Below are 20022 nucleotides of genomic sequence, written 5' to 3' on the forward strand. Positions count from 1 at the left end.
ATCTTGCTGAAGGAATAAGAGCCTAGACTTGAATAAGGATGATTTTGCCATTCGAGTCAAAGATTTGGGAAAAAGCAATTATATAAAATATTGTAATATTTTATTTACTTATATTTTTTTGAGATTAAACAATTTAAATACTTAAATATATATAAGTTTTTTATATATTTAGTTTTTTAAATATAACTTTTATAAATAATAATTAATAATATATATAATTTAAAAAATTTAATTATTATTTTATTTATAATTTATTTTTTTTTAAAAAAAAAAATAAAATATATAATTAAATATTAATTTTTATAAAAAACTACATTCTACTTTTTTTTATTAAAATATTTATCTTTATAGATTTTAAATATATTATAAAATATTTTTATATATTATTTATTAAATTTATTAATTTTTATTAAAAATATTTTATTAAATAAATATTGTAAATATTATATATATAAACTTTATAAAAATATTTATAATTTTATTTATATTATTAATTATTAATTTTAATTATAATATAGTTATATAATAAATAAAACTTTTATATAATATAATAATAAAATAATAAAATAAATATATATTTTTATATTTAAAAAAATATTTTTATTAAATATAATTATAAAATTTATAATAAAAAACTTTTAATAATTATAAAATATTTAAAGAAATAAAATATTATAATAATAATATTTTTTTAAATATTAAATTAATTTAAATTTTTTAATTAATTTAACTTTTTATTAATTATAATATAAATATATAAAATATATCTATTAAATTTAATATTTAATTAAAAAATTAATAATTTATAATATTATAAAATTTTTAATTCTATTTTTAAAAAATATAAAAATTAAATTTGATAAATTAATAATATTTTTATTTAGTTAATTAATATTATTTATTAATAAAAATTAAATTTTATAATTAATATAAAACTTTATATTAATATCTATAAATATATATTTAATATTTAATAGAAACTTTACTTTTATAAAAAATATATTTTTTTAATTAAATATTTTTAATTATATTTAATAAAATTTTATTATTAATTTTATTATAAAATTATTTTAATAATAATTATAAAAATATTATAATCATAATAAATTATTTTAAAAAAATTATTATTAAATTATATAAAGAAATAAAATATTAAATTAATTATTAATATTTTTATTTAAAATTTATTTTATTAAATTTATAATATTTTTTAATTAATTATTTTTAATTATAAAATATTTATTATTAATATTATATAAAATTATTAAATAATTAAAATTTATTTTTAATATATATTAAAATAATTTTTAATAAAAAAAATTTTATAGTAATAAATATAATATTAAAAAATTTTAAATTTTAATATAAAAAATTAATTTAATTAATTTTAAACTTTTAAATATTTATAAATAAAGTTATTATAATTATTATTTAATAAAAGTAAAAAATAATTAATTTAATAAATAATTTAATATTAAAATAAAATTTAATTAAGTTTTAAAATTATTTATTATATAAAATATATAATTTTTAAAGTTTTAAATAATTATAATTATTATTTAAATATATTATATTTTAATTAATTTAAAAATTTAATTTTATATTAAAATATATATATAAATTATATATAAATTATTCTAATATATTATTATTATTATTATTATATAAATTTTTTTATATTTTTAATAATTAATTTATTATAAATTTTTAATAGTTTATATATTGTTATGATTCAACTATAGTTAAAATAATAATAAAATAATAGTTTCAAATTATTTATTTAATTAAATAACTATGATAAGAATACTAAATTAAAAATTAAAATATAAAATAAATAAATAATTAAATTTTAAAAAAAATTATTTAAAAATTAAAATAAATTAATTTTTTAAAATATAATAAAGTAAATTAATTTTAATTTATATATAAATAATTACACTATAATATATAATTAATTTAATAAATAAAATATAATTATTTAATATAAAAATTAATTTATTTTTAAAAATATTATTATATTTATAATTAATAATTTTTTAATTTAAATTTTATAAATTTTATAATATATAATCAAAATATATTAAAATTATATTTAATAATAAATTTATTTTAAATTTTTATTATAATTATTATATAATTTAATTTTTAAATAAATTTAATAAATTATTTTTAATATTTAAATTATTTATATATAATTTTTGTAATTATAATATTTTTTTAGTTTAAAATTTAAAATTTATTTTTTAATCATTTTAATATTAATTGAATTTATTATTAAAGTTAAATTAAATTTTTCTAATTTTTATATTACTTATTGAGAAATTATTAAATAGTACTCAATATAAAAAGTTAAAAATTATAAGTTTAAATCTTGCAAAGTATTTCATATCTAATGAGATAATATTTAAAAATTAAATAAATCAATTGATTATATCTAATTGATGTAGTTAACTAGTTATTTAATGAGATAATATTTAAAAATTAAATAAATCAACTGATTATATTTAATTGATGTAGTTAACTAGTTATTTGATATTATTCATTAAACAAATTATAGATTTATCTCATATATTAATTGTCATCATTTCTAATTTAGTTATATATTACAAGTTCTAGAATAAATTATTTATTAGTACTCTTCTATGAGATATTAGATTTAATTTCTTTGTTATATAAGTATGTTTTCAACAGTTGAATTTTTTTTATATAATTAACTTATGTTTTAACTTCACATTTTGAACTTACCAGTCACTAATTGCAGATAAGTGAAAGAAAGAAACAAAAAAATAACTATTATTAACTTAGTTAATATTTTAATATTTAAATATATATTTATATAATATTTATACTTTATTATATTTCATATATTGTTTATATAAATATCATGTTAAATCTATTATTAAATATATTATTGTATTATTGAATTACAGTTTCAGTTTTTGAAGTACTTTTTAATATTGATTCTTTTGTTAATATAAAATGAGATTTAAAAATTATATCTTAGATAAAATAGTCATTTAATATTTTTATTTAGAAAAACAATATTCTTATTTATCTTTAAGATTAAAAAATCATTTCTCATACATGTGTATAAAAGAGAGGACAGGCTTGGAACATCTTCATTCAGTATTCATTGAATGAGAAATTTTTCTTGTTCAGAGCTTAATCTTTGCTGCTGCTGAATTTGATTCCATCAGCTAATCAGTGATGTAGGATGATTCTCGAGAGGCTGTAAGCTAGCTGCAGCTTTAACAGAAAGAAATAGTGCCATTTTCAAATTTTTTTATGGCTTTTTGAATGAGCTCATTTTGAGAAGGTGGCGAATATAATTCGTGTAGAGTTTGCACAGGTGGCCACGAGACCGGGAGTCAACTTAATGGTGACTACCTATTCAACCAAGACTTCAAGACCCGGAGGTCTGCTTTTTATTCTTCTTTTCCTGTCGCCGCGCTTCCAACCAAGACGTCCTCTCGCCAATTCCCAGCCGTTGGTTCGTCTTTACTCTCCGTTAGATTACATCTGGGCTCCGAACAACTTCTAAATCAAGGTGCCATTTCCCCCCGTGTGTATGCTTGTCAAGTTCAGTCTCAGCCTTAGCATAAGCTCCGTCCCTGACTTGTCTAACACAGCAACCCCGCTAGCGAAGAAGCACATTAGGGTCGAGCTTGTAACTTTTAAGGGACATCGCTTGGCTGCTACATATATCATCTGTGTTCTCCTATGCTGGAGAGACTGTTCCCTTGCCTTTTGACCCATACCCGTGCATACCGCTAACGCATCTCGCGTCCAACGTCCCGCCGTGGCCATCGTGTTCATTACCCAGAGCATCTTTGTCCATATTTCCTGCTGCCTCTCTCTTTCCCCCCCTCCTGCCAGCCCAGAATGCTAGTGTGGTTCACCAGGCTATGACTTTCGGAAACTTTGTCGACGCTGGTCCATCTGGGGGCAAAGCGACACGATTGTCCGCGGAAGAATTATGCAATCCGCATGCAGAAAGCGACGAAACGCTTGCTGTCGTTCAAAATGCTTTCTTAACTCTGTCAGATGATGCGCTGACTATTATCGGTAAGTGGATCTCAGAGCGGTGCCCCTGTCGCTTGACTTTGCGCGAACTTGTTTTGACAAACCTGGTGACTTTCTTTTACAGATAATGGGCTGAAGGCGGGCTCACGGCGCCGTTGTTGCGGCTTTCCATTCTCTCGTGCGATTCACCTTCTCTCTCCCAATCTCCGTGTATAGAGAATCTGACTTCCAGCGAAAGATTACTCCCGAGATCTCGAAGCCTCGCGATTGATTCCTTATTTCAACATCCTCTGGGCTGATATATCTGATGGCTATATCACCGTTAAGTATGCTGAGCAGGTTAGCAAAAAAGATATCAGACTTGGTTCACTGTATTATCCAATTAGCTCTGAAAACAGGTCGAAAGCAGGCGCATGGATCGAGAAACTTTTGGATCTAGCTTACGGCAAAGCACAGCGGAAAAAGCGTATAAAGGTCTTGATCAATCCTTTTGGCGGAATCGGCAAGGCGCCCAAATATTACAACAAAAAGGTTGAGCCAATATTTGCCGCTGCGAGATGCAAAATTGATGTCGAATCGACAACATATCGAGGACACGCAATCGATATCGTGGAGAAGCTCGACATCGATGCATATGATGTTGTCGCAGCCTGCTCAGGTGATGGTGTAATCTACGAGATTTTCAATGGCCTGGCCAAGAAACCAAATGCTGGCGAAGCCCTGAGAAAAATTGCCGTTGCTCATATACCCTGCGGATCAGGAAACGCAATGAGCTGGAACCTCAATGGAACTGGCAGCGCCAGCTTGGCGGCACTTTGTATCGTCAAAGGGCTGAGAACACCCCTGGATTTGGTCTCCATTACCCAAGGTAATCGACGTACGCTATCATTCTTGTCCCAGGCCTTCGGTATTACAGCAGAATCAGATCTTGGAACCGACAACATCCGATGGATGGGTCAGGCTCGCTTCACGTACGGATTCCTAGTCCGCCTTTTTGGAAAAACAGTTTATCCTTGTGACTTGGCTGTGAAAGTCGAAATCGGCAATAAGCAGCAGATCAAAGATCACTATCGTACTGAATCTGCAAGGAAAGGCTTCGATCAATTCCGCGATAAGGGATCTTCTGCACAGACTGGCCTTCCGGCTCTGCGGTATGGTACCATTAACGATCCGCTACCTGAAGGCTGGACTCTGGTACCCCACGACAATATGGGCAATTTCTACGCGGGGAATATGGCATATGTGGCTGCGGATACGAATTTCTTTCCCGCTGCACTACCCAACGACGGGTATATGGATCTTGTTACAATCAATGGTGATATCGGCCGATGGACTGCTATCCAGATGCTAAAGGCTGTGGATAACGGCACGCTGTTTGATATGCCTGAGATCAAGGTCCAGAAGATTACTGGGTACAGAATCATCCCCAGAGACCGGAAACAAGGTTACATTAGTATCGATGGGGAGCAGATACCATTTGAGCCTTTCCAGGCAGAAGTTCACAAAGGGCTCGGAACTGTACTATCCAAGTCTGGATACAAATATGAAGCTGAAGGAGTGAAGTAAAAACGATTTTGAGAATTTCTCTGCCTCCTGATGAGGCATTCGCTATCTCCGAATAAACCCGCCTCCCCTCCCTCGCCGGGTGTTTTCCACCCTATCCGACTCCATACTTGCTCTACCCTACATCTCAATCTAACATCCTTAGAGAAAAGTGCCCCTGCCTCTCCTATTGTTATGTATATTGTGTGTTATATATCATTGCAGCCCATTTCCTTTATTTCAACATATAACTATACCGGATGCGGCGTAATACTGTCGTTTTGTTTCTTGCGGGAACAGCCCCGCGGGTGCTATCTTTTTTAAAGAGAAGGAGGATATAGGATATTGGAGTTGTTATGGGGCATAAGCCATTGCATCAATCTGTGTTTTTTGCTTTTCATAAATTTTCTTTCATCCTCTCCACAGTTTCTATTTCATGTTAAACAAAAGCCATAAAGTTACTGTCATTGATATTCTCCTCTGTAAGCCTATTCACCATGTTGTTAAACGCTCGGTTCTGAGTTCCTTTTCTTATCCTCGGTAATCTGAACAACAGATTTTATTGCTCGCCCTTTACATGTAGAAAATTAGAGCCCCATTTTGTTATTTCTCTATGTTTTATTCTGTCTTGAATGCTTTTACCTCTATTTCTTAGTTTGTGTACTTATCTATACTTCATTATATATTATATATTGTTGCTGTCAGGCCTATCCGCCTTCTTATGTAATCCGCACCGTATATAACTTCCGCGTAGCTAGCGATCGCTACATAATCAATCAAGCAATCTATCCTTCACAGTTGCAGCTCTTGATTGATTTTGAAGGTCAAGAATTAATATCTGAAGTGTAGAAGATAGTATAAACCGAACATCCAGCAACCCATGAGGAGAGGAAAGAAGAAAACATCCTCAATTCCGTTAATTTCTACCGGTCAGAATGCCTATATATACCACTGAAAGCGTGGGAATAACTAACACTCACGGCAGTGAGAAATTAATTAAAAAAGCACCGCCAGTAAAGCAATACAAAATATCACTCATCAATCCCACCCCATTCCACATCCTCATCCTCATCCTCCTCCCGTTTCTTCTCTCTAACTCCCCACTTCACCAACCTCTCATCATCCAAAACATCCCCAGCCCGCTTCCTAATCATTTTCGAAATACTCTTTTCCTTCAATCTAACAATCGGACGAAGAAGTAGTTCCATCGGCACCCCCTCTTTTAGCTGTTTCTTCTTTTCCTTATTTGCCTTCGCCGTTGATGTCGTATCCTGCGCATCTCCCTTCCCTCCATTTCCATTATTCTCATTACCACCCCCAATCAGCGGATCCTCAGCCTCAACCTCAACGACAGCAACTTTCTCAATCTCATCCAGCCAAATATCCAACAAATGATACCGCAAGCCGTCGGGTCCTTTATGCATTTGCACAGTCGGATCTTCTGTAGCATCGTTACTATCAGGATCGAAATTAACTCGGCTCAGCGGGCCTTCTTCTAGCATGTCGAGGTATATTCCTAACTCCTTCCAGGGTCCCAATACCGCCTCAGATTCAGTCTCATTTACCCTTTTATCTTCATCAGTTCCTTCGCCCCTTTTCCTCTTCCTTAATCCCCCCCTCTCCTTACTCTTAACCTTGCCCTCACTATTCCCCTTTTCTTTCTGCTCTTTTTCCTCCCTCCCCGCCACCCCCACCAATCTCTTTGTCAAGAAAATCTCAAATGCAACCCCAACGTAGCACCGTATTAAATAGAGATATTTATCTAGCCGCAGTCGGTCCAGAGAGTGAAAGTCGCGCGACATTGTTATCCAGAATGCGCGGAGGAAGGGTTGGAGAGTTTGCTCGGGGAGAGAGTGGACCAAGGTGAAGGAGAGGGAACGGGCAAGGGATTGCTGGGTTAGAGGGCGGTCGGAGTGGTAGAAACCTGTTTTGAATTCATTATATGGTAAGTAAATGGGATTTAGCGGTTGTGGATGAAGCAGAGTTAGAAGGTGAAAATAAGGGAAATCAAGAAACAGATTCCTGCATACAAAAAAAAAGCCCCTTCCATATCTTCAATAACTCAACGAGTTGTAGATCTCTCCGGCTGCGGATGAAGAGGGTTAGGGATTCCAGTGCTTTGTCGCGGACCCGTTTATCTGCAAAGCGGAGAAGGGGATGTTAGGACCTCTAATTTTTTGTTTCGCAAAATACAGTCAACATCAAAAATAATATATATAGCTTGTCATAACATACCGCTGGAAGCTAACTCCCGTATGAAAGAGGTGTTCTGCATGTTCTCCATCTTCACTAGAAGCTGCACCATCCCACTCACTCAATCTACTCAACGCGACGTATAGAGAAGAATATTTAGACCAAAGGAGATCGAGAAACAACTTTGCCCTTACGCACAATCGATTAAATTAAAAAATTATGCAGCATCTTCCTTATAACTGGCGGAGAAAGTCGCAAAATCTATTACGGACGCACAGTAGTATCTTTTTGTAGGGCCCCACCGCTTCAATTAGGGGCTAATTAAAAGTAGATTGAATTAATTATCAATTGAAACAAGAGATCCTTCATTAACTTCTTGTTGACGATATTTTTTGGGAGTGAAAGTCATCTGTTTGTTTTGTTTGCACCGACATTTGGAGTTTGTTGTTACGGTCTGCCGTTCATAGTAACCTCATTGCTAAGTCACACACATGCATTCCTTGAAGAAAAAAGACTTGAGAAGTGATCCTATAAAGTAACACTCTTGATATCATTATGATACACCTCAAGAAGACCGAAAAGGGAAGAGGAGCAAATTAGGGGAAAGTAAAAGAAACAACCTTCTTAAGGTCTCACTGGGATTCGAACCCAGGTTACCGGAATTTCTGATATAAGATGTCAAAATCCGGTGTCATAACCACTAGACCATGAAACCGTCGGAACAGTTGAAAGAGGCGAGCTACGTCTAATTAAGTAGGGCAAAAACAGACTAAAGTCCCACTCTCAAAACCCCTTATGAATGCATCAGAAATTGATGGAGAAAATCGAAAGATGATATCTTAACCTTAGTTATCCATTTTCTTGTGCTTAACGTAGCTTCGGGACCCTCTTGCCACTCACCCTTCCGTAAATTCCCTTGGCATTCTTGCGCATTTAAGCTGTGAATTCTTTCGACGAAAAGTCTCTATGTCTCATTCTTCCATAAGGGGGAAAGGGTAGAACCAAGAAAATGGCTACGAATAAGTAAAAGGTAATTAAGAGACAAATGCAACAGGTCCAAAACGTGATTCATTCATAAATGCCGACCTAACTGGCTAACTATTTATTAAGATGTAAGAAAAGCCAATTCATATATATTACAGATAATAGTATATAGCACATGTGGTTCTTATAAGCAAAATAGAATCGACGGAAGGCGACCAGGAAAATAACAATGAAGATGTTGCGCCGCAATCAATACCGGGATGATGCAAAGGAGAAGAAAAATGTGGTGACTTTGCAATAGTTCTAGGGTAAGGGAGGAGAGGAAGAGAGTTGAGAATCAATATACGGCGGAAATGGGAAATGTATAATACCTGGATGATGAAAGGCATCTTATGACATTGGAGAAATAAAACCGAATGAATAGCCATGAGAGAGATCTTCAAAATGTAACGAGGGTATTGTGCAAGGCTAAAATTGAACAAAATTATAGAGAAGGAATGGTAGGGAAATAAAGTAAGGCACGAAAGGGATTATATGGTTAGCCGTTATTATACGTGGACTTTGATGAAAATCAATATGGCCATATCGGATTGGGGGATGGTGGACGAACATATTAACATCATGGAATTAGCAGCTGTAATATCTTGGAATCTGGAATGCCGTTCAAATGTAGGGGATTGTGAAGGAATAAAACGAACAGAAATTCACCAGTCGATAATCAGAGATGGAGAATGGATTCCGGCAAATGAACTCCGCTGTTAAATGAAACTCCAGTGCTTCGTGCTGAGACCAAAGAAAAATAAATCCAAGGAAAATCTCGTCAGAAAATGAACGGTAAAAGGTGGCTAAAATATCCGTCCTGCTCTTGGATCAGGAGTTGTAAGGTGACGTATATTTCGTAAGTGGAGGCGCCCTGGCCTTTGTTGAATCTACTGCCGAGGCGGCGAGGTCAATTCCGCTGGCTCATGACGACCAGAGCATTCAAGACATTGCCTTCATGCCATCCTTGACTCAATAGGTTCTCTTGTTCCTTCAGCATTTTGCCGAGATATGCTATTCGGACCTGGTGCTTGCTACCAATCTGTGTAAACGGAAAAACAGTCAGTATAAGTTGCGAAAGAAACATGTAAACGACCTGGTATACAAAAATACCAAGGAATTCCAGAGAGAATCATCTCGCATAGCAAATACAACACATACCCCGGCCTCAGTTTGGATCTTGCGCGCCAAAGCACCCACAGTCTGATTATTCCCAATCATAAGCACCAAATCAGGACCTCCCCTATCACTTAATCTCGCAGTAACTTTTATAAGGTCTCTTTCATTCACTTTCCCTTTTTCCTCCCGCCGCCTCTCAATATCATCTATTAATTCATCATCCGAATCGACATCGACCGCGAGTTTATTATGTCCCACATCATCCTCATCGCCAAGATCCGCAGTGGCAGCACATATCGTATTATTGTCATTCGCGTCTACAGACTCTACAACATTAATCGGGTCCATGGCGATATGTTCCGGAAGCCTGTATAAAACTCCGCTTTCATCGTAACATCCATCGCAAATGTCGCCTGTCGGCACAGTAACGCCAGCCGCATCCAATATACCCTGTGCGGTATTGATATCTCCCGCGCGTATGAGAGAGCTAGCGGTTGATAGCGCAGCCCATATTTCAGGCCTTCCGGACACTCGGGTGTCGAAAAATAGCTCTCGTTCACGATTAAGTTGTTCCCGAGTCCATTCTCGGCGAGTGCTTCGCCATGTATGTGGGTGTATGGCTTGGTTATAATGTACATCGAGAGGAACGCCAGCTAGGGCTCGACGATGGCGAGCTGATCGCGAGGTTGTAGAGCGGTGGAGGTAACTCTGGGAAGCATCGTCTGCGGGGCGATTGGGGATGGGCTGTGTAGGGCTGGCGGGAGGGATTGAGGGGTTAGACTCTCCTGTCAATAGGTTAATATGGCATATCCGATGTGTATCTGCAGCGGGAAGGTTCTAACCTCGAGAGGAAGAGGATATACAACAGCCCTTTTACCCAAAAATAAAGACAGACATCGAAAGTTAGCCACGGACATAGTAAACGAACAAAGAGGATGAGATATGTGACCCAGCTCCACACAGGTAGTAGAAAATTGAGCAAGCAAACTCATAATTAAGTAATATTATATAAAGATATACGACTGTTTGAGCAGGCATTTTGCACCAGGAGAAATACCCAACTCCAAGCCGCTGGGGACAGGATGTCTATCCCAGAAGCAGTGTCTAGTGAGGCTGGAAGACAGCTGTGGGGCCCTTAGATGTACTTACCATTGTGCATGATGCACGGTTATAGCTATATATAGGCTGCCAGCCAATATGCCCACGGGACCAAAAGTCTGCAACAAAATAAGGGCAAGCTGAGAAAACAAAGACAATCGGGAGAGTAGCGGAGAGCGGGCTGGGTGGGGAGGTTGGGTTGGGTGGGAGTTGGAGAGGATTACGGAGATGGTGAAAGCGGAGTGGCTCGGTGAGGTAGATAGGGAGTTGGTCTAATAGTCATTTAATAGGCGGGTACTTAGTTGGCTAGGGCCAGGGTTATTTAGTGGTTGAGGGTCGTCTCCATGGTACTGTTAGAAATATTCATCCATTGGGGTCCACGGGATGCTCACGGTTACCATGGGTGGACTTATGGCTGACGCGGCGCGGGGACAATTGTTATTTCCAGCCGCGGCTGATTTAGTTAATTGGGCGAAACATCCCAACGGCAATGAATTTGGAGTTGTGATGTTGGTTCTTGAGGAGAGTCCCGTTGCTGATCAGATTCCTCGATCATTGTTCAAGGGTAGGGCTAGACAGGCTTCAGTGTCGCCGACTCGCAATAGCCCTGCTAGCAATCATATGCCTGCAATCATGTCAAGTGGGGGAGAAGCTTTCCAAGCTTTCCAAGCATTCCACCAGCGCCTCTCGACTGGATCAAGGCAACGTGGATTATAATGTCACATACGAGTTTTCCAAGTTGGCAACTGCTTTGTTCTTAATCGTTGGGATCTTTTGATGAAGAAAAAATAACGGAAATTATCGGATGCTGATGATCGTGGCTGCTATCAGGAAGTGTGAAGAGCAATTGAAATAGAATATATTTTTTGTCAGGGTTTTTTTTTTTTTTTTGGTGGGGGATTTTTGACTTCAACACATCTCTGACTTGGTGCAAAATATCTGTATTCTCTCATATATCACAATGAGCTTGGAATTAATAATAATAGTCATAATAATAATGTAATATATCATTGAGCGAGCAGCTACATCAAAATATCTTTTAAGTTTTTAACTTATTCACCTCAAGATATAATTATATTATCAATTAATAATGAAAAAAAAAATAAATTAAAAATAAAAAAAAAAAAAATTAAAAAACTTTATAGAAATAGAAAGAATATTGAAACTTATAATATTTATTATTAAAAAATAAGAAATATTTTAATTTCTAAAGCACTCTATCTTTTTAATATGTTAGACTTTATATTAAATTATAGATTAAATAGCTAATTTTTCAAAATAAATTTGCATACCAATTTATATGATTAAAAATTAATAATTTAATAAAATATAAATTTAAGTAAAATAATCATTATTTTTTTAATTAATATTTATTAAAATATTATTATTATAACTAATTAAATAAAACTTTTATATAAAATTAAAAATTGAAAATAATTAATTAAAAATATTTTTCATATATTATTATTTTTATTTTTACAGTTTATAAATAGCGGTTTTATACCTTTAGGTATATATATATATATATAATTTTAAAGTATTTAGTTAACCTAACTTTATAAGTAAAATTTCAGCAATCAAGTTTTTTATCATATGTATAAGCTTCATCACAGTGCAGCAATAGTAATACACTTGAGCATATAAAAAAAAAATGTTTTGAATCTAATGTGCTTTAATTTAGTTGAATTCATTGTTGTTAAGCTGAGATATTTCAGGTTGAATTCTACAAAGTTAAGATATTTTGGTTTTGCTACTCGCTTGGTGGAGAGTTACATTATATCCAACTAGCTAATGATGATATTTAGTACAAATCCAACCCAGTCAAAAGGTCCTGTAATGATCACAGAAACTAGGGCGAGTTGCAATGTTGAAAATATCCATTATATCCAACCAGGCAATCTAACCTGCCCCTTAGATGACTAGCCCCTGGCCCGCACGGTGTGGACCTCAGGACCCATTGAAAGCTCCAAACCGTTCAGCAGCTCGTAGATACCTAGATCCATGCATAGCTATAAGCAACCTTTAGCTCCTGAATCCTTCGGGGAATAAAAGCAGTAATCAGAAATAATATTTACAGGCTAAAGAATGTATTATGTCCAATATAGTCCCAAACAAGCTCGGAGGAATATAAACTTAAAAGCCACAAATGCCAAAGTGCTTTCTCCCCAAGGTATTTCTTCAACTTCTCCCCGATAAAAGAATTAGGAGCAGGCTGCACGTCTTCATCCGTAAACACATAAAGCTTCTTAGGTAGGGTGAGCACGCCCATCAATAAAGTTGTTCTCAATCAACTATATCCGCATCGGCATCTTCATCCTCGCCATTGTCGCTGCCAAATATCGCCTTGAACACAGCATCGCCAGGCCTCTCCGCTTCCAGAGCTTCATTTCTCTCGGGATCAACAACTACTTCCTTTCTTTCCGATGGACTCTGCTCAACCGCCTGCTGCCACTGCCCATCTCCAGCTATTAACCCTGTCCCTGCATTCGCATCCGTACCCGTGCCCGCGCCGACTGCCCCTTCCACCCCTTTAGCCGCATCCACAAGGATCCGACTCACCGCTTCTTTAGATAAGATATCCAACTTAGACCCAGACGATGAAGCGGGCGTCCGACCCGCACCTCCGCCAGGTAAGTCCGCCGCATCAAAAAAGATGTTCGCTGGAGGCCTGACATTGAATCGTTTACAAAGCAGTCGAAAGGGAGCGAAAGGCAGCGACGATCGCGTCAGAGGTCCGTACATGCCCATCTTAGCAGCTTCTTCAGCAGGGTCTTTCGGTTTCGGATCAGGTCTGCGCAGGAGACGTCCCTGTTGCGACTCTGCCGATGCCGTTGTCTGATGCAGTAGTGACTGCGGATGCGGCTGGGTGCCGGTAGAGGATGTGAAGCGAGACGCCATCAACCCCGATATGGGCTTGAAGACTTGCGCGGCACGCGCGAATTCATTCAGCTCTGCGATCCAGTTATCTGTTGTTGCGTCCGAGGCGCGATCGGGGAGTTTATTGCGGAGGCCGGCGCGGACTTCGAGGAATGAGCGGTAACGAGATCGCTTCGCTTCGTCTTCTGCGTAGGGCATCCAGCCACTTATCCCGCGTTCGAGGGCTTGTTTCGCGACGTCTTTGTCGAGTTTGGGCACGAGGTTCCATAGGTCTTTCTGCTTTTGCGCTTCTGTTGGTTCGGAACCTTCCGGTCCCTTCTCTCCCAGGGCGGGAGGTAGATCTGTTCGTCCAGTGGCTTTGGCGATCTTTTCGCGGCCCGCTGGGGTCATGTAGTCGAATATTGATTTGCCTGGTAGCTGGGCTTCGCCCAGCAGTGCAGCTCTGGACGCCGGGTCAAGTGATGACTTTGCGGCTTCAGCGTTTGAAATATAATTGGGGACAGGAGCCTTTTGAGATGGGATTTTTGTGGATTTCCAATTTTTCGGAATCTCTGGAGGCGCATATTTCTTTTCCCGTGACGAGATGGTTAACCCTGCAATTTCCACTCCATGAAGGAATCCGTCCAGGGGCAGACGACCATCATGGCATTTCCTAAATCCCGTTTTTGTCTTCTCAGCTGACGCTCTTTTCTTCGAGATGAACACAGGTTTGGTGCCCAGGAGTGGATTAGAGAGCCCTATCGACGGCCTGGGTGCTGTTGTGATATTGTTGGACCCTTTCTTTGCCTTCTTGTCATAGTCGATGAATCGATTATAGGAAATTTGCGGTCCCATCTCGTAGGGGTCCTCATCGTCGGAGCCAGTATCGTTTAGAATGCCAACCCCGAATCCCCCCTTTTTAGACTGTTTTCGCTTATGAGATGTGTTCCCATTCATGGAAAGTTTTGGTTCGCCTGGAGCATCAGAATCTTCCCCTTCACCCAAATATATGCGCTTGGTAGTTCCCGTTTCCGGTCTCGTAAGCGAGTCAAGTCGAGCCTTGCCTTCGAATCCAAGCCCTTTATAGTCATTTTTCTTCATAAATGTTATCATAGGAGGATTTGCCGGCGCAAAAAGGTGGGTTGTACCCTCCACACCATCGCCGTCGTCAAGGTTTGCTTTGCGCTGCACTTTCGGGCCGATTCCTTGCCCCTCTTTCCAACCCATTCTTTTCAACAGTTTGACTCCCATTGTTTCACCAGCAGTCTTGAAAAGATCCATTAAACCACCCAGCCGCGTCGCATCAGTAGCTGTCGAACCGAAACCGGCATAGTCACCAGCTGTCTGAAGTTTTCTCGATTCTTCCGCTTCGCGCAGATCCTCCTCGTCCATAAAATCCTCCGGCCTCTGTTGTTGTGCTGACTGCTTCGCATCCTTTGCGCGATTGCGACGGGAGGAAACGAAGGTCGACGGCGTCCATCCTTCTTTCGAGCCGACTGTATTAAAATACCTATATAACACAAAAATTTAGCAGTCCGGTTCCAGCTCGCAGTTAATCGTGAGCTCACCCAGCACTGAAACCACCGGTGAAGGCGCCATGAAGACGTTTCCTGCCCCGGTCATCCCTCACTTCCTGTTTCCACACAGGAACATAGGAACCATCATCGCGGGCCTCAGGGTCAAATGGTGGCAGTGGAGTACCATAAACAGCGTATGGAGAGTGAAGACTCTCATCCTCAAAGGTAGCTCTAGATCTTTTAGTAGCCATGTTTGTAGCGATACTTTTCTTCGCGTATTCAATGGTTCTCTCGTTGAAAAATAAAAACAGTGTTTCTCGGACCTCTCTTATGAGGCTTCACCGACTTGTGGGGCCATGCACCAATCAGCTTGGCCGTTATTTGCAATAGCTTGTGAACAAATCAGTACAAGGTCCCGAGGTCTCCTAAGCCAATTTGAGGGAGAAACGCAGCCCAGGGTAGATGTGTGAGTGACCTGGCAGGCATTTGCTCAAGACAGAGCAGATGATGATTCAGCGGCCACTGGGATCCAATGCCTCGTGAGCACAACATCCCATACAGGTTGACGAGACAGACCTGAACAAATGATGCACTGGACGGACACAAGGAATATTTCGGAGGTTTGAAACCAGGGAGCAGCTGACTCAGCCAGCCACAGCACAACCGCCACAGAAAATGGGCTCTGGGCACCTGACTAATCCATTGAGCGAGCCCAAAAAGGCAAACCCACGTGGACAAAGGGATTTTGGCGAGGACAGCGACCCAACACTTTCAACCATCTGTTCATATCATTATTATTAGCATGCGGTATGTTCCTGTGGGCAGCAATAAAGTCCCAAGAAAAACATCTTCAGCCCCATTTCCCATCTCTTGACAGCAGCATTCGTCATTCTTCTCTTTGTTTGTAGTTGTTGTTGTCCGTCAACATTGCCGTCACGGTCTTACTGTGAGTACTTCGGGCTGCCATAAATAAAGGCCCCGAGCCAAAGCCAAGCGTCGTTTGTTCTTCCCATACAGATCTGTTTATTACGTATCTGCGGTACGGAGTGCACAATACACAATATTACAGCATCATACATTACGGAATACATCTCAGGTACGTTAGTTACTGCCAAGGTACCCGTGGGCATTTTATTCCAGGCCTTGTTTTTCTCCGTATACAGTAGTTATTTCCCTTGTTCTCACAAAGAACTTTCAAAAGAACTATCAAAGAAACTTTCCCTCAACGTCATATCAAGACACACACCCACAAAAGAGACTGATTGGGTTTGTCTATTTTGACTATTTGACCCTCAATTATGCCTTTGATATTATTTGTGGGATGTTTCATTTATTCATTTATTATATACATTATCTCCTTACCTTACACATTCACCACCCCAGCCCCATAATGATACACATCAATACCGTACAATACACGTCAATACACGTACATTACCCTTACCGCCCGCGACTGCCCGCTGCTCATCCCACTGCTGTCCCGTATCTTGCTTCAACCTCTATCACAGACTTCCCCCCAATCCTCTTCTTACACTGCCTTGAGACATTGAGCTGTCAACAATACGACTACCTGCCTTGCAAATAGAACACCTGGGCCTCGTCTACAGGCTTCTGCTAAGTCTAAGCTACAGCATTCCTCTCCCATCCATGAAGGTACAAACAGGGATACGTTCCTCAAAAGGTTGAAGTTGCCTGAGCCTCCCCTCCACTGGACGTGAATATATCCCTCAACGTAGACGATACGCGGAAAACAACCCCATTGGCAGAGGTTATTGTCGTCCACTTCATGACCTGTGTTTATTAAGGGTGAGAACTTAACTAGTTATTTTTGTCTTTTCTGGGTTCTTCTATCATACCATATCGCAATGTCCGCTGCGGCATCGGGAACTGCACCTGTTATTGTTCGCAGCCACTCCACATCACGTTCCAATTCGTCATATCGGACTACCCCCACAGACCTCCCCCACAGAGCAAGAAGCACAGCTGTTAGGCCCTCGCAGTCCACCCATTCTCACCATCGATCCAACTCCAGACCACTTTCATACGATCGTCCCTCCACGTCTAATCCAGTTAATCCAGCCGACGCTCCTCACCGGGACTACGAGACATCAAACGTTGCACGCCCACCTACATTTCGCCGAAGTTTATCCAGAGATCGTTCCAAGGACACTACACACCAATATAGGGTTAAACCTTCACACTCCCATCATAGAACATTATCTAGACCAACACAAGGTCTAGATAGTGTCGACATGGCCGGCCCTATGAACCCCGTGAACCCTGTGAATACCGCGAATCCAGTGAATCCTGGACCTGCTGTTGCCGATGACCAGTCATTTGCAAATGGGACGCATCAAAGGCCCCCCAATGGCATCTCAAACAGTGTGTCGCAGCCAAAACGACGGACAACCATCACGACAGTATCTGGACAATGGGCTCTCGGGAAAACCATTGGTGCTGGCAGCATGGGGAAGGTGAAACTTGCAAAAAACCTTGAAACAGGTGAACAGGTATGTTTTATAATTAATCGGATATAGATTCTCTTTTTCTCCATCCCTTTTCCCTCTTTTTTTTTTTTTTTTTTTTTTTTGAGTGGGTTGGGGGTTGGGGGGATGAGGAGAATATATACAATGCTAATATTATTGGCTTTTACCCTAAAGGTGGCGGTGAAGATTATACCTAGACATTCGACTGAAGAGCATCGTGGTAATCGCGATGCGGAGAGAGCAGATCGCTCTAAAGAAATACGAACAGCAAGGGAAGCAGCAATTGTAACCCTGCTAAACCACCCATATGTGTGTGGAATGCGAGATGTTGTGCGAACAAATTATCACTGGTATATGTTGTTTGAATACGTAAACGGAGGACAAATGCTCGATTACATTATCTCTCATGGAAAACTAAAAGAAAAACAAGCCCGGAAGTTCGCGAGACAAATCGCAAGCGCACTCGACTATTGCCACAAAAATAGCATTGTTCATCGGGATCTCAAAATCGAAAACATTCTGATCAGCAAGACGGGGGATATCAAAATCATTGACTTCGGCCTCAGTAATCTATATTCGCCTAAAAGCCAACTGAAAACTTTCTGTGGCAGTCTGTATTTTGCGGCGCCCGAACTTCTCCAAGCCAGACAGTATATCGGCCCGGAGGTGGATGTCTGGAGTTTTGGCATAGTCCTTTATGTTTTGGTCTGTGGGAAGGTGCCGTTTGATGACCAAAGCATGCCCCAGCTCCATGCGAAAATCAAAAAGGGTGTCGTTGAATACCCCCAAGGACTATCCTCAGGTTCGTATGTCCCATCTACAGGAATCTACCAGATCCAGCGCTAACCTTAATCAATAGATTGTCGACATATTATTTCGCGAATGCTGGTTACCGATCCAAAGCAAAGGGCCAGTTTAAATGAGATTATAAACCATCCATGGATGACAAAGGGGTTCAGTGGCTCACCTGAAAATTTTCTCCCACATCGTGAACCTCTCCAGCTTCCACTGGACCCAGATATCGTGCAAAGAATGACTGGATTTGATTTCGGCCCTCCGGAGTTTATCACTGCTCAGCTAACCAAAGTCCTCGAATCCGAGGATTACCAAAATATAGTGCGATTAAGTCAGAGGGAGCATCCCACGCCCCACCTGGCGAATAATGAAAAGAAGAGAGGTGTTTTTGATTTCTATAAGCGTCGCAACTCAGCAAGTAAAGACACGCTTTCCAGTCCGTCTGCTGAGGTCGTACATCCAGCAAATGACCTTAATGGTTATAATCCCTTGATCTCCATCTACCAACTTGTGCGTGAGAAGCGAGACAGGGAAAGACAGGAGGAATGTCTGGGTGCACTCGCCATACCCCATTCTCCTTGCGAGCCGGCACTACAAATACCAAAAATCCCTGCTCCAGAGGCTGCCCATACGAACCAAAACGCTTATGAAATTCCGGGTGACAAGGAAACTGGTGGACGATCACGGCCTAGAGCACGAACTCATGGCGACGATGAGGTGAGGGATGGAATAAAGAATATCCATCTGGGGCCAGCGGCTGCGGCGGCATCTCCCTCTATTGTAACCCCACCAGTCGAACAAGTAAAGAAAGAAAGTGCAGCTGTTGGCTTGTTAAGACGGCTGAGCACCAGAAGAACACGGGAGAAACCGCGGGACACCGATCGTGAAAAGAGCGCAACATCCCAAGGACCCAGTTTCAGCATACAGCCGCCAGAAGAAGTTACTACTGGAAAAAGTTTTTAGTGTGAGGAGGCCTAAACATGAAATCCCCTCTCCTGCGACGCTTCACTCTGGCGGAAGCCAGCCCCAACAGCCAGATTTTCTGCGTGCACCCCGGTCTGGGGACCCACCTCCCAGGACGAAGAATGTTCTTGGGCGGTCAGCTAGTGTTAATTCCGGCGACAACAGGGTGCTCAGAAATGGGAGACGAGGATTTTTTGATGGTCTCGTTTCTCCGCTCTCACAGGATCCACCATTGACAAGTGGATCTGACCGATCTAGTTTGAATGTGCAAAAGTCGCGACAACAGCAGAGCGACCACGCAGCAACCCAAGATTCGAAATCCACTATTCGCACACAAACATTTAGAACTAAATCTCTTGGCCATGCCAGACGCGAAAGTATCCAGGCTCGGAGAGCACGCCGCGAGG

The 20022-nt window shown here is 39.2% G+C and overlaps 6 protein-coding genes and 1 non-coding gene across 7 annotated transcripts in view; 3 read left to right on the plus strand and 4 right to left on the minus strand.

Moving 5' to 3' along the window:
* Positions 1–3905: 3905 nt before the first annotated feature.
* On the plus strand, positions 3906–5589 carry PAAG_03005 (sphingosine kinase; the record flags this gene model as incomplete). The annotated part of the gene is made up of 3 exons (XM_015844814.1): positions 3906–4065; positions 4148–4201; positions 4256–5589. The coding sequence occupies 3 exons, from the start codon at positions 3906–3908 to the stop codon at positions 5587–5589; spliced, it is 1548 nt and encodes a 515-aa protein (XP_015702020.1).
* Positions 5590–6596: 1007 nt separating this feature from the next.
* On the minus strand, positions 6597–7849 carry PAAG_03006 (hypothetical protein; the record flags this gene model as incomplete). The annotated part of the gene is made up of 3 exons (XM_002794415.2): positions 6597–7489; positions 7596–7703; positions 7801–7849. The coding sequence occupies 3 exons, from the start codon at positions 7847–7849 to the stop codon at positions 6597–6599; spliced, it is 1050 nt and encodes a 349-aa protein (XP_002794461.2).
* Positions 7850–8385: 536 nt separating this feature from the next.
* PAAG_11675 lies at positions 8386–8473 on the minus strand. Its single transcript has one exon. It is a non-coding gene; the product is annotated as a tRNA-Gln (tRNA).
* Positions 8474–9691: 1218 nt separating this feature from the next.
* PAAG_03007 (hypothetical protein) lies at positions 9692–11059 on the minus strand (the record flags this gene model as incomplete). The annotated part of the gene is made up of 3 exons (XM_015844815.1): positions 9692–9823; positions 9943–10685; positions 11050–11059. The coding sequence occupies 3 exons, from the start codon at positions 11057–11059 to the stop codon at positions 9692–9694; spliced, it is 885 nt and encodes a 294-aa protein (XP_015702021.1).
* Positions 11060–11397: 338 nt separating this feature from the next.
* Positions 11398–11715, plus strand: PAAG_03008 (hypothetical protein; the record flags this gene model as incomplete). Its single annotated transcript, XM_015844816.1, has 1 exon — positions 11398–11715. The coding sequence occupies one exon, from the start codon at positions 11398–11400 to the stop codon at positions 11713–11715; it is 318 nt and encodes a 105-aa protein (XP_015702022.1).
* A 1566-nt stretch (positions 11716–13281) lies between these two features.
* PAAG_03009 (hypothetical protein) lies at positions 13282–15622 on the minus strand (the record flags this gene model as incomplete). Its single annotated transcript, XM_002794418.2, has 2 exons — positions 13282–15364; positions 15423–15622. The coding sequence occupies 2 exons, from the start codon at positions 15620–15622 to the stop codon at positions 13282–13284; spliced, it is 2283 nt and encodes a 760-aa protein (XP_002794464.2).
* Positions 15623–17236: 1614 nt separating this feature from the next.
* The window catches only part of PAAG_11676 (CAMK/CAMKL/KIN1 protein kinase), a gene marked incomplete at both ends in the record, with an annotated part of 4200 nt that continues 1414 nt past the window's right edge, over positions 17237–20022 (plus strand). Inside the window, 4 exons of the mRNA XM_015847277.1 lie at positions 17237–17881; positions 18032–18659; positions 18717–19453; positions 19560–19992. Coding sequence (XP_015703066.1) covers positions 17237–17881; positions 18032–18659; positions 18717–19453; positions 19560–19992 — 2443 coding nt within the window. The remainder of the gene's footprint in view (positions 17882–18031; positions 18660–18716; positions 19454–19559; positions 19993–20022) is intronic.

The sequence above is a fragment of the Paracoccidioides lutzii genome, assembly GCF_000150705.2.
Source record: "Paracoccidioides lutzii Pb01 unplaced genomic scaffold supercont2.8, whole genome shotgun sequence".
Taxonomy (NCBI): domain Eukaryota; kingdom Fungi; phylum Ascomycota; class Eurotiomycetes; order Onygenales; family Ajellomycetaceae; genus Paracoccidioides; species Paracoccidioides lutzii.